At 37.9% G+C, this 14267-nt stretch overlaps 1 protein-coding gene across 4 annotated transcripts in view; it reads right to left on the bottom strand.

Moving 5' to 3' along the window:
- Positions 1 to 14267, bottom strand: part of vti1a (vesicle transport through interaction with t-SNAREs 1A) — a 180396-nt gene that overhangs the window by 57398 nt on the left and 108731 nt on the right. For 2 of the 4 annotated variants that reach the window (XM_038272653.1, XM_038272654.1), the window contains one exon: positions 12974 to 13046. In XM_038272653.1, the coding sequence (XP_038128581.1) occupies positions 12981 to 13046 (66 nt within the window). In that variant the 3' untranslated portion in view covers positions 12974 to 12980. The remainder of the gene's footprint in view (positions 1 to 12973; positions 13047 to 14267) is intronic. The other 2 variants (XM_038272650.1, XM_038272651.1) reach the window with 1 other exon arrangement.

The following is a 14267-nucleotide window of genomic DNA, read 5'->3' as shown; positions in this document are numbered from 1 at the left end:
AACATGGAAACAATGTTGCGTCTTTGTTTTATTGCACCATGCTGGGGGGCTGTTAGGACGAGAAACATACGAACGCACAGTAAATGATTGATGAGCCAGAACAAAATATTAAGAACAAATTTGAGCTTTTCTAAATATTTCAAGCATTATCTCCCCAGGAAAGATACATATGGAGAGAAACATCAATAACAGTTGAAAGTAAATTTAACCATGCAGCCTCATGTAAACTTATCAGAAATATTCCCCCTAAAAATCTACTTGGATGTAGGGGGAAAAAAAAAATATAATGGAAAACAAAGTGCAATATCATAAACAGCTCTTCATATCACCTAAAAAATAACTTAATACACACAGTGAAGTGAGGGTGTTGAATCATTACACCCTTCGTCAAACAGAAACAGACAATTCAAGGTGGTTTAATTCTTGAGTGTTTAATAACGGTGATTTCAGACAAAGGATTCAAATTTTTTAGCACAAAGATTTGCCAAAATCAACAGAAGAACTTTGAAGTTCTGTTATAACAAGAGTCCAGACTCAAATTTGACAAAAAATTGTATGAGCTCACAGACGGAGCTCTGCAGACAATACGTACAATCAGATGTTGATACATTGGACAACTTTTGCAAGGCAAGTAACTATTTTCAAGGGAGTTTTAGCTTTCACATTTTTATATTTTCTACCGAACAGACTACTTGTATAATGGTACAATATATACACTATTATGCTGAAAGTATTTTTCTCACTGAAGTAAAGCATTGCATTTTATGGTCCAATAAGTTTCTTGGCCACAGGCGTATAAAAACCTGCAACTAGGAAGGCAGACTGCTTTTAGAAACATTTGTGAAAGAACGACTCGTTCTGTGGAACTGTGTCAGGGTGCCACCTGTGCAATAGGCGCAGGTGGGAAATCTCCTAACTACTAAGCGTTGAACAGTCAAGTGAAAGATTGTAAATCACAACAACTCAGCCAAAAAAGTGGCATTGCACATAAAATCCAGGAAGCTTGAAACTTCATGTGACCTTCAAAATTATTCAAGAAAAGTGCAGAAGGATTAATCAAATGAGTTTCCAGGGTCAAGCAGCTACATCCAGTCCTTGCATCACCATGAACAACGCAAAGCAAAAACAGAGGGAATAAAAGCAAAGAATTGGGCGAAATGGAATAAGTACCGTAGATACAAAGCTTTGTAAAAAAATAAGATATTATAAATAAGATATTTATTTTTTATTTTTTTATAAATCAACAATAAATAAGGCTAAACTATATAGTGCAAAAATATGGAGTGTGGCAAATGAACTCACAGGAAAAAAAGGTGGATGCTACTTTTTTGGGAGGTATGTAATTGAATTTATCATATTAAACCAAAGGAGAATAGTAATAACTGCCAGTTTCAGAAAAACAAATTTGAAAAGTACCATGAGGTTAGAAAAAGAAAATATTTAAAATTAATTAATAAGTAATATAATACGGTGATAAAGCAAATGTAGGTCATGGGAAAAAAAAAATAAGAAAGTAGAGTAAACCCCCTGCTAAATAATAAGTACTGAGATGAAAATGGGGGCTTTTGATATCCTTTATCAAAGGAGGATTTAAATCATTGGCCTTGAAGTGGACAGAGAGCTAATCAAGAATATAAGGTTTATAAAAGTTATTCTGAGGCTGGATGGATGGATTGTGGAGTGCCCCAGGGCACGTGTTTGGAAGGTCCTTTGTTTTCCAATTTTTCCAGTGATTTGCAACTGGTGTTAAATCATGCAACCATTGTTATATATGCAGATGACACCACATTAATGGATCTGCAAAACAGCATTTCAACTGAATACAATGGGATGGATCCAACAATATAGTTATTAAAACATTTCCTACAATTACACTTATTTAGTGGTTATAGTGGATTCTGAACTATCATGGACCAGTCAAATTAAATATGAACTGCCGAAAATAGAAATGAGGATGGGTACTATTAAACACTGCAGAAGGTATATTCTAAAGTGGTTGATCAAGCAACTAGTTCAGTTAATTGAATGTTCTTGTTTAGATTATCCATGTTACTTGGTCACAATTGAAACAAATTAACAACATTTTTACAAATTGCTCAAAATAAGGTTGCATGAATTAAATTTGCCTCACATTGTGCTTTCATGGTTTGTTTTGTGTGTGTGTTTTTTTGTTTGCACTTATCTGGGCATCAGAGTCAGGACCATTTTTTCTGATTTGATCAACACATGAAGGACTGGTTGTTGTAAAGTGAGGACATTTTTCTGGTACTCACCAGCTATTTCCCAGACAGCTAGGTTTATGGCAAAGGTGTGAATTTGGTTGAGCTTAGGGTTAAGGTGAGGTATGCACTGGTAATGGTTAAGTTTAGGGGTATTGCCCGGTTTAGGGCATAAGAAGAGTTGGAATGACTGAAAATTTATGAAAGTCAATGAGAGTGAACACATGGACCTCAATAACTACAGTCAGATTAGAATGTGTGTAGTTTGGGGGGAGGGGGTAGTTTCCTACTGCAACATCACTGCATTTCAGGGCAATATCGACAAGAAAAGGGATGATAAGCTTGTTGTAAAAGAACCTGATTTATACCTCAACCTGGCTGAACATGTTTTGGATGGAGTACAGCAGAGAATGCAACCCAGGCCTTCCCGTCCAAAAAGTGTTTGACCACACAAATGAATTTCTAGTACAATGGTCAAACATTTCAAATGAAAACTCTCCTAAACCTTGTGAAAAGCATTCCCACAGAAGTTCAGCTGTTATAGCTGCAAACCCAGTGGGCTAGAAAGGGTTGTCAATCAAGTTCATACACTACGTAAATAGACTAGGTCACATTTTGGCAGTGAAGCTTTGAATGGATGTAAAATGTGCTCATTTCTAAGCACTTGCTATTTTAAATGGGCTTTATGTCTCCTCTCTAGATACATCGACCTAAGTATTTGCAGCATCACAACAAAAAATATGTATATCATCCTTGAAAATTATCCAAATAATACTATAGCAAAACTATATAAAACAGAGCAGCTCAATTTTCCTTATTTACACAAATGGGCTTTGATTGATCCAGAGGTATTTCACAACATTCTTGGAAGCTGTGGCAAAAGCATACCCTGAAGTATCCATGATGGCATGCTGGGAGTAAAAATGAGTCAAAGAACAGACATGGTGATAGGCTCTAATTGCTTCAAAATGTCCTGGAGAAGACCCCCTATTACCTATTTAAATCAGCTGATAATGGGAGGCTAGGAGGAGGAAATCGAGGGGGGTGTGGGGGGGTATGCAGAGGGTGAAAGCTATCCTCTGCGCTGCTGTCGCCTCATTATTTTCTGTCTTGACGGACGCTTGTGCTCAACCCCCGGATGAATGGCCCTGTGCTGAATAAGTTATCGCCAGACAGACAAAGGGAAGGGTATGCTCAACAAACAACACAGCACTACTGCAAAAGCACAAATCTCTTCTTCCTCTCCTTCACAGTAACCCCCCACCCCCCTCGCTATACCTGCTATCTTCCCCCTCTTTCCCTCTAGACGAAAAGCTGGGCCTGCCACTGACTGAGAGCTCACCTGTAATTTCTACAGAAGCTCACAGTAGGAGGGGAATAACATAAGGGATATAATAAAACAAAAGGCAGGAAGGAAACCAGCATCTATGTTTGCTGAGAAGATATACACTTCCATTCCTCCATTTTGTTTTATCTTTCCCCTTTGTTTGTGCAGCACCTCAGTAATAACAGGGACCTCCTTTGGACAGCATCTGAAGATGTCTGAGAGGATGCTTTTTGTTCTCAAGACAAGGCCCACAGCATGATCATCCAGAATGTTTTGGTTTCATCTGATGTTTATTTTGCTTTTTTTCTGTTCTGTGGACTGTCAGAGATGGCATATCAAATCAGGATCATTCCTATACAACGCTCCCATGGGCGGTGTGTGTCAAGAGGATTCCCTATACCTGCTAAACAACAGCTGGGAAATAACTACCACTAGAAACAGCCCACCTCTCTTAATTATTATGGGGACGATGTGCTCCACATCTGCCAATTCCTCACCCTTCCCATCACTCAAAAGTAAGAGGTGGAACTTTTGGACAGGAAAGCCTCTTTCCCTTCTGACGGGGAAATCAGAGAGTGCCGTGGCCCGACAGGCGCTTGACGGCAGATCAAAAAGGGCGGGTACCGTTGGAGTGACACCTGGAGCCACTTCAAGTGATGAGAGCGCCACTGATCTCCAGTCATCTCGTCAGAACGACTGTCTGTCAGGGTTAAAGGAGCTGAGAGAAAATATAGAAGCTCCATCAGTTTGGATGGCGTGAGTGAGGTCCAACAAATCATCACCTCCATATTGGAGTTGAGATGACCCCTAAGCATTAGGAAGATATTCCAAAAGTTTATGCTTGCCTTGCTTAAAATCTAAATGCCAGTTGTGTTAAAAGCGGTAAAGCAAATATTTTGCACTGAATTTAAAGGCTTGTTGTCCATTTTAAATTCTGGCAATTTTAGAGAATAACTTTTTTCACAAACTTAACCTTGGAAAAAAGGATGCCAACTATAAACATAACGGGCAAAAAGAGATGAATAGGTAAAACGGGGGTTTTGGGAGTTGGAGAAGCATTTCAATCCTCCGCAGACTAATGCATGCCTTATATAAAACAACAACACATCTTTGCCCTTGTCAACAACCCCTTACTCTACAGCTCAAGCTTGTGTTTTTTCCTTCTCTCTCTGTGAAAAAAACGTCCCATCAGCACTCCCTAATGGGCGAGGTGTAGAAAAAGAGGAAAAGACAGCGATGGAGCAGGAAGGAGAGTGAGAAAGAGATACTGTAAGCAGCAGTGCTTGCTCGACTCTGGTGCAGTGAGTAATAGAAAAGAGGCGCACCCTGTCTTTGTCCCGACAGCAGCCTGTGGCCACAGATACAGTGGAATAATAAAAAAGTATTGTATATCTGAAGACAGCACACTTATCTGGCATTTTAAACCTATGCAGTATTAACTGAGTTGCTTTTTCATCTGATGCCTTTAGGATAAGGCTGCATGTTGTAGGAGCTCATAGCATGATCTAAATATGAATAAATCTCCTCTCCTAGAAAACTTTGTCCTATAACTTTGGTAAACCACAAAACAGGCCAAAAATTAGAGACAACTGGACTTTTCTCAGTTTTTCTGAAGAGGTTTCAACACAGCCAGGACCTGTCAATGCTGTTAGCTCACACTAGAGGACCAGAACTGGCTCCGTTTGGTTAACTGAGAATTTACACAGGCACTTTGGTAAAGTATGGGCATGGGTTTTGTCTGAGAGAATTTGAATGTCATTAGAAAAAATCTATTAACTCTCCCCCAAAGTGGAATTTCTCAGAACATTTAAAAATTCTGTTAGACCAATAAGTAAAGGACTTTATAAGTAAAGCAGGCCACACAGAACACAACATATCACCTCAAATCAACCTCTGTCAGACTGCACTGATAAGTTGTCAAATGATCTACTGTTTATTGGCCTATGCTAACTGGGAGTGAACAAAGGTTTTACTCCTTACAGAAAGAAATATTATTCTTAACCAAAGAAACAGTTTCAGTCTTTGGAACCTTTGACTGCTGCTATGCCTTCCTATGGTATTAATAGACTTTAGTTATAAAAATCGCTTTGAACCTGTAGCTTCTTTGTCAATGACTTACTGTTTTTCCATCCACATGCAGTAGTAGATGAGAACTGTCACATCAACAGTCTTCCCCATTGATGTGTAGATTTTGGCTTCAAAAATCGATCTTAAACTTTTTTTTTGTGATAATTTCTTAGCATTTGAATTTTAGGTCATAAGCTGTAGACAAACACAGGTAGAAATCTAAGCTTGCATTATTGCTGATGTGTCTGTGAGGTCCGCGCAGCGAAATTACGCAATACTGGGCTTCCAAGCCCCTACGGGTAGTTGCCCATGTTCCTAGGAGGTGCTAGGATAATTTGCAAGTACGCCATCAGATCTGCACGAAAAAAATGGCGAGCAAGTAGCAGCTACTGCTGACGAAGCATCGCAAAAGTAGACATCTAGAATCATCCCGTGATTTAGTCAATAAATATCACCACAATCAGAGCGGGGGGAAAAATCAAGAAAAGAAATTAACATGGTTCTCAAACGGCATGAAGAGGGTTTGATACAGTTGTAAACGGCTGTCTACGCGCAAACTGTTTATGGTGTAACTCATTCCATTAATCAGCTTTTTTGGGATTTTAATTGTTCAAATTAGGTCTTTGGGATGCTATTTAAACCTTGCTGTTTGTTCTTTGCATTTTCATGTGAAATCCTTTTTGTTTTAAATCAAGACTAAAAACACATTTGTTTAGGATTGCCTTCGACTTTTCTAGTTAAACAGTTCAACTAAAACATATTTTGTTTAGTCCAACTGTTTTTTATATTCTTTTTTGTTTCTGCATTTTTTATTTTATTTTATTTTTTCCTTCTTGCTTTGATTCTGTTTTATCTTCCTGTATTTTAATCATGTAAAGCACTTTGCATTGTCTTTGTACTGAATTGTGCTATACAAATAAATTTGCCTTGCCTTACATTTTTGTAACAAGACTATAGGCTTACACTTACTTAAAATGTTTTCATAATTAACACTGTATATAACACACTATATCTCTTAGAAAATAGAAGAGATTATTAATTAATTCTTTCTTTAATGGCCTGCCATCCCCTTTCCCTGGTTGATGACAACAGTATTTCCATTTTATTTTTCTAGTAAGTTTCTAAACTCCTCACAGCTTTCAACCAACGAAATCCGAAGCACATTCACATGTGGTTTTTCAATGAAGTCCGTATATATTTTGATTAAAATACCCCTTAGAAACTTAAAGCATTTAACAAGTCAGCTCACAAAATGTTACTTGTTTCTCTTAGAATATCAGACCACAGCTGCGTTTGCCTTGATATTCAATATAAAGTTTATCTAAACAGTGCCAAGGGGGCATGCAAGCTTCAAACATTGGTACTGTGCTCCATTGCCAAAATAAAAGAAGAGTGGACATTAAGAACTCAAACAAAAACAGACTGTTCCCCTAGGTGGGAACAGAAAAGAGCAGAGGTGTGACGGACTCTGGGGTATAAAACCTAAAGTGGGTAAAAGCATGGAACGGTTTGTGCGTGCAGTCTAAAGGATGCCAGGATGAACAAATTGCAAAGCAAAGCGAACATGTTCAAATGTAGTACATGAAATTATTGTGGCAGCAACACAGACAGAAGATCAGAGAGAAGGAGATCCACTGGGAATGATCTGCTACACTTGGGACAAAAAACATGGCTGCCATGATGTGTTCAGGTGTAATGCAAAGTAAAATAAAATGCAAAATAGGCCAAACGAGTCTTACATAAAAGAACCTGAATACCATAATGCTTCAAAACAATATTGTTTCATATTTTTTGTATGTGCAAACATTAGAAGATCATTTCAAATTGATGTAAAGGATCTCATCCTTTTAAACGCAGTCACCTTTTGTGTGACTGCGGCTCAATGTGTAGCGTTACTGTCATGCAATAGTTGTAAGTGTAGCGGGCTTGAGGGCAAAGCACTTACCAACTGCTCTTCCTGTCCATCAGTGCGTAAATATGAGCATGTTTGTGCATGCAAATAAGTGGCCATAACGTAAAGTGCTCAGTATGATGCAAATAACTTTATATAAATATACTCCTTTTACAATGTACCATTTATTATTTCAAGATTTTGTTCTAGATGTGAAACTAAGACTTGGGCTTGAACTGAGGCACCAAAAAAACTGAATAAAGGCAAGAGACTTGCTCCTTCCTTAAGATGTGTACTTTTGGAACTGTTATCTGATTAATCCGAATTTATATTGTTTCTATTTAAGATGCCTGTCATTATTATAGGTCCAAAGCAATAATATTCACTAAAAATCTATCATGCTGTACCGTGAAATGTTTATTATGACGACCAAGGGTTTAATTAAATAGTGGTGTAGCACCTGGTTTCCTAATTGTGGAATTCCTTTAACTTCGCAAAGAGACAAAAACTCATACAGGTCTTAAAAATTAAAACACCTCTTTTCTGATTTATTCAAACTTAATCTTACTTAAACTAATTTACGAGATTTATGTTAAAGATAAACACACATTTGTATTTTTAGGAGATAAACCTTACTAATATCAAAATAATGTCTAGCAGTTCATATTTAATAATTTTTTAAAATACTCTTAAAAAGATAATGCTAATGTTTTAAATTAGGATAAAAGAGCACAAAACTTCATTAGTAAAAAAAAAGAAATCCAGTCTTATAGGCCCACTAGGTGGTGTGCATCTGATGAAACGATGTTATTGTCTTGACCAGAGGCAAAAGACATAAGACAACTTGGATTTGAAAAAAATGACTTGACTTCTCTTTCATCTCTGACTAATTAAGATGTTCATAAAACTAAGTATTGTGATTTAATTAAAAGTAATTTCTCTTTAGAATTTTACTTTCTGATCCATGTTTATTTTCGGTTAGTTAAAGATTTCCATAAATTAGGAACATGGATTTACTAAATAAAATCAATTTAGAGATAAAAAAGGTACACTAAAGGAGGCTAAAGAAAGGAAGTTCTCAGTAGGGAAGACATGCAGCACTTTTACTCTGTAAGCTACTGCATTATCCGCACTGTCCTATGGGCTGATCTCTTCATCAGTGCTCTGAATAAGTACAAGTCCTCCTCCTCCTTCTCCTCCTCAGGCTGAAGCTCTGTCCATCCTGCCTGCCCGTCGCTACCGCCAATCCCAGCCATGAATATGGAGCTGTTCTGTGGCTGTGAGCTTGCTTATGTTTTCTGTCTGATATCTAGACCCCATTCCCATTTCAAAGGAAAGTCCACCCGGGGCCTTGACTTTTTGATCTGCCTGGCGACTGAGTCGACCACCTGCATGTGGGATCAGCTGCTAGAGAGAGTAGACTACCCCTCAGCTTCAAAATATACATCCTCTCCCCCCTCATCCTCCTTTCGCTGCTTCATTGCCCTTCACAGTAACCCCCCTTCCTCCGTGAAGTTGCCAGGAGCCCCAGTGGTCCTACCTGGGTGTGGATCAGCATCCCACTCCCAAATGTTCTGACCATAGGTGGTTGAAATGCTTGAGGTGATCAGTAAATCACCTGGAAAGATTTTGCTGTTGTCAGAAAATCATCTTGTATTTATGAAAACCTCTGTGTCAACATGTCACAGAAACAACAGAAGCCTTAGACAGATCTATGGCCTTTTTAATCAGGAGCAGACAGCAATGTAAGGGTTCTTCTCAACGGAAACAGAAAATCTCTCTCTCTCTTCAACTTTCTGAACCACTCTAGTGTCTCATTTTGTATAAAGATAAGTAATGACAACAACTTTATCAAAACAAGAACAACAACCCTAAAAGTATCTATGTTATAAAGCCCCATTTACACTAACCTCTGAAAACCGTTCCGTGCCGAGTTCGGACCGAGCTTGAATCAGTTAAACGTGCCGAGCTCAGTTCCTTATTACTGTTTACACATCAAGCTAGCAGAGTTCCTCGCCTCCTAGTGACAATCTCTGGTACTACAAATCCCTAAAAGAAATCAAGGAAATTAACATGGCATCACCCGTAACATTCAGGAAGTTTGGTCATAATTGTGATATTTCGTTGGTTGTGGAGAGTCAGGCAAAGAAGTCAGCCTTTGGTGAATTTACTTGAAAGAGTCAGCTTTTGGGAAGTAGATACAACAAACGATAGTCTGATCAGGGCTGACAGATGCAGCAAACTAAAAAGCATTGTGGTTCATCACACTGCTAAGCAGAACCATCACTGGAAATCGTATGGCACTGTTGGAAAGCTAGTATTTTTATGAATGTCTGATATTTCATGATTACGGAGGCTGAATGTAATGAAATAACGCGGTCTGCTCATGGGCTCTTCCTTATCCGAGAACCGAGCCAGAACTTTACTGGGCCAAGCTCTACTGTTGAACTAGTGCCAGTTTAGCGTGGTTCAGTTGTTTCTGGCACGGTCTGGTTCAGATTTGTGTGCCATTTCCACTCAGCACTTATCTTGGTTACTATGCTCGGACCGATCTCGGCACGGTTTAAAAAAGGTAGTGTAAATGAGGCTTAAGTCTCAATTATAAAACAAAATGTCGGGGGGTATAAGTATGTTTTGCACACTGGTCAAATGACAGTTCTATAGAAAATTGACAATTTCTCAAATTTTACTCATAGATATGTACCAAAAAAAGTATAAACCTTCATTTTTTTCAAATTTACAATTGTGCATGTTTTTGCTTTGTTTCACATCAAATATAAACTATAAAAAGCACAATGAAGTTTGTTGTTGTAATGTTTGCTTCTGTCTCTTTGAACATGTGTTATGAATTTGCGCCACATAAACTAAATTGAATTAATGTGACAAATGTAAAAGAGCCAGTGTGAGTGAGCCTTCCCCTGAATCCCGCCCTTGTCCAGTTACATTATTTTGAACATTTGTAACCTTTTTTTTGTCACTTTAAAGGATGCACATGAAAAAATATTGTCAGGAAGATTTTGGTAGGAAAGCTGGTTTGTAATTAAGGTCATTCAGATTCATTGTGAAAGATGGTAGGCGTAAACTCAAGAACTGACAATAGAAAGCAAATTCAAATCCAAACAACACTACTACAAATTTCTGCTATGTCTTATGCATGTGCCAAATTACACAACCAGGAAACATGAAATGTCTTTTTTTTGTGCATATTTCCAGACATATTCTCTCCGACATATTGGTCCATTTTTAGAAGACATTTACAGCATATCTGTAATACCAAAGAAGAAAGGTTAAAGATTTATCAAGATCTCATTTTTTATACAATCACAAAAACCTTGCATTTTGCTGAGAAGTTTGGGAGGAGCAGAGAACATATATTTGTGGCGCTTGTTCCAAGCTTTTTTCACAACCAATTAACAGAACCAAATCCAGTGTTTTATACCAATTACCCTCAGTGACAGAGATGATTTTCTCAGTTTGAAAGTTGCAACATTTTATTTTCGAACAAAACAACAGCTTTTTTAGGATGAACATGCGTCTGGATGTTCCTTACAATAAGTGATATTCACAGAGTCTTAAAGTTAATTGGCTTTCTTGAACCAAGGCAGCGAGCTTAATGAGTAAATAATTATTTCTCAGCAGGGGTGACAGTCACAGGACCTAAAGAACATTTTGAGAAGCTGCGCTAGTTGTACTGTGTTAAATCAGCAATAGAAAGAGACATCTTTTATATCCCAAGGAACCACATCTACACTTAAGTCTGGCCTTGATGATGGAAAAGAAAAAATACTGACCTTTTACAAGAAGTTAACACTACTGGATCTTATGTTTACCTTTTCCATTCAGTTTAATGCAGAAGAGAGTAATTGTTTAATGCTCTTGAAGAGGTTTTTGAGTATCAAAAGCTACAATTCCTGAGCCTACCTCTAGTTTGTTATACTGCGAGCTTACCTATTTACATAAATCTTTCATAAACCACTTTTTTTGCCTTTGCAATTTATGAGGAATGACAAACCAAGTGACATCAAAAACATATATACAAGTAATCAAAAACTGGGGGCAGATCCGTCAGTGAGGAGAAGAAACCATTCAAGCACTTTGGACATAATTTGTCCTCTTAGTTCTGCCTCTCTGGTTTTGAATGACCCTACATTTAAAACAAGAACTCTTCCTTTCATGCAAACAGTGATAAAATGCGAAAGAAAAGGCAGGGAGTCGTTGAAGAGGTTTGCAGTCAGGGCCTCAGTCTAGAGAGCCCTCATAAATCCTGATTTCAGCAGGGCACTAACCAGAGGAGCTGAGGCACATCAAGCGGAGGAGGGGGGGGTGGCAGCCTGCCTCTTAAAATGCTACGTCTTATTAAGTCTTCCCATTAGGTGACAGCTGAACTTTAACATTAATATGATAATATTGAAATAAGAGTGTGTTATTTACTTCAGCTCCAGAGGGGTGGAGGCGAAAGAGAATGAGGAGGAAGGAATGATGAATGATTTCAGGACAGCTTTGGATGACAAATCAGGCAAGCTGACCCCCCCACCCCCCATCGCTTCCTTCTTCACATAATCAGACTTGACAAAATGGAGACATATGCAGAAATATTGGTTACAGTCGGCGTCACAGCCCCTCTCAGGCCTGTCCCTCCCTACTTTGTGTCGGTCGCCCCGTGAGCCGCCCGGCAAATTGTCTATGGCTACTGAAGCATCCATTTCAATTGGCACTTCCTTCCTGCCCTGGGATTTTACATTTAGTCGGTGTCATTTACATATTACTCTTAATCAAAATCCACATCGGGCAAGGAGGAGAGAGAAGGAAAAAAAACAACAGAGAGCGAGAAAGAAAACTGTGGTGTCACGGTTCAGAGCTAAGCACACCAGCACTTTATGAAATGGAGATGTGACAAGATATTAACTGTCTTCCTGTGTATCTCCATGCGTGTTTGTAAAAGGAAGGGTGTGCACAAGATAACGCAAGGCCGATTGATATGTCTGCATCTGAATGCATGGAGTTGTGCCGTTGGTTGGGGGCTGCTTTGTGCATGAAGCACAGAGTAAAAGAAACAAAGAGTGGAAGTTGGATTTGAGAAAAACAAAGAAAAAGGAGAAAAGACGCCAACCATGCAATTGTCTCTAGCATTTTTTTTTAGCAGGAACGTTTACTGGGTTGCTCTTATTACAGTCAATGCACAACTTCATACTAGTAATGTAGTGATATTCCACCCAAATGCCTGTATTTGTCACTGTAGTTCACCCACAAATACAATAACTTAAACTGTCTGAATGACTTTAGAGAGGAAAAATAAAAGAAAAAAAAAACGATGAAAAAAAGAAAGGAAAGAAAGACATAGTGTTGATTGACTGTGATTCATTAATGTGCTATAAAATGCTAAACTTTGATAATAAGTAAACGTTTTTCTTTTATTCCCCACTGTTACAGCACAATACAGAGAAAAAGGTGCAGAAACAGTGTCCCTACCTTCGTCTTACCTTCTCAGCATGCCGGTGAGGACGCGAGAACTCTTGCCCAGATTGGCGTCCGTTTCTCTCAGCTGTGAAGACAGAGCCGACGCAAGAAGGTTTAGTTTCTGTCTAGAACAAAAAGCTCATTGCTTCACAGCAAAAATCAACAAACTTCAGGGGCGATTAATTACCTACGATGCCTTCCTTCTTTCTTTATTTTATTTAAAAAAAAAAAAAGCTACAAAACAAATTATCAGGACTCTTAATTTCTTTTCAGGGCTAAATGTAATGTCAGGATGTTAACCATTAAAAAATTCAAGTTATGAAGCTAATAAGGGTTTTTTTTTCCCCACAAATTTTTCAATTGCTATCTATTGACAGACTGAGAGAGGACACCGTGTTAAATATGAGTGTGTTAAGAAGTCTGTCTTTAATTAACCATTAAAATAGAAGAAAGACATGGTGGTGCAGGAGGGCTGTTAGGAGTTATTGTATATGTTCATGCTCCAAACTCATTCATATTTACTTTTGATTTTATGTTTGTTTGGCCTATTGACTTTGTTGATGTACTCATACATGAATATATATGACATGCTATCCCTGTGAACATTGTTTTGTTTCCTTTGTGATGTATTATTGTTGCTTGTCTATTCAGTGGATGTGATTCCTGGATGGTAGGGGAAGGGGGTTATTTTATTGATTTTATTTACTTTATTCCCACTTTTTTTTTCATTGCTTACTATAATTTCTTAATATTTTTGTTCCTATTTCTTTAACGCCTTGACATCACTGGGTGGGGAGGGTGGAAATGAGGATAGGGGCTGGGGAGTGTAGACATGGGTGGGGAGGAAATTTGTATACACTTTACAAAATTTTGACTACTTGTGGCTGGTGTACTTGTTCCTCCTCTAATGTACAAAATGTGAAAAACAATAAAAAATTGATCACAAAAAAAGGAGTTATTGTATATTACTCTAAAAAGGAATTATAATATAATAATCATTGTAGGACTGTTAACAGTTTTAAACAACGCCTGGGATGACCATTGTTAATTTCAGAGGAATGCTTTATAACGTGGAAAAGCCGAAATAATGATTCACTTCCTCTGAGTTATGACACCAAGGTCAGTTTTCTATTACTTTAATAAATCTAGTATTCATTTATTTAAAGTAAATAAAGAACCTTTCTAAAAGAACAATGATTAATCATATTAATTATTAAGAAATGCTTTTATAATGAAAAAAAAAAACAATCATCCATCAAAAGATTACAGAGCTAAAGTTTCCAAGTTTGTCATTTCTTTGCCTTTA

Source organism: Cyprinodon tularosa, unplaced genomic scaffold (genome assembly GCF_016077235.1).
Source record: "Cyprinodon tularosa strain WSP-4 unplaced genomic scaffold, ASM1607723v1 ctg84, whole genome shotgun sequence".
Lineage (NCBI taxonomy): Eukaryota > Metazoa > Chordata > Actinopteri > Cyprinodontiformes > Cyprinodontidae > Cyprinodon > Cyprinodon tularosa.
This window is presented reverse-complemented; position numbering and strand designations above follow the sequence as displayed.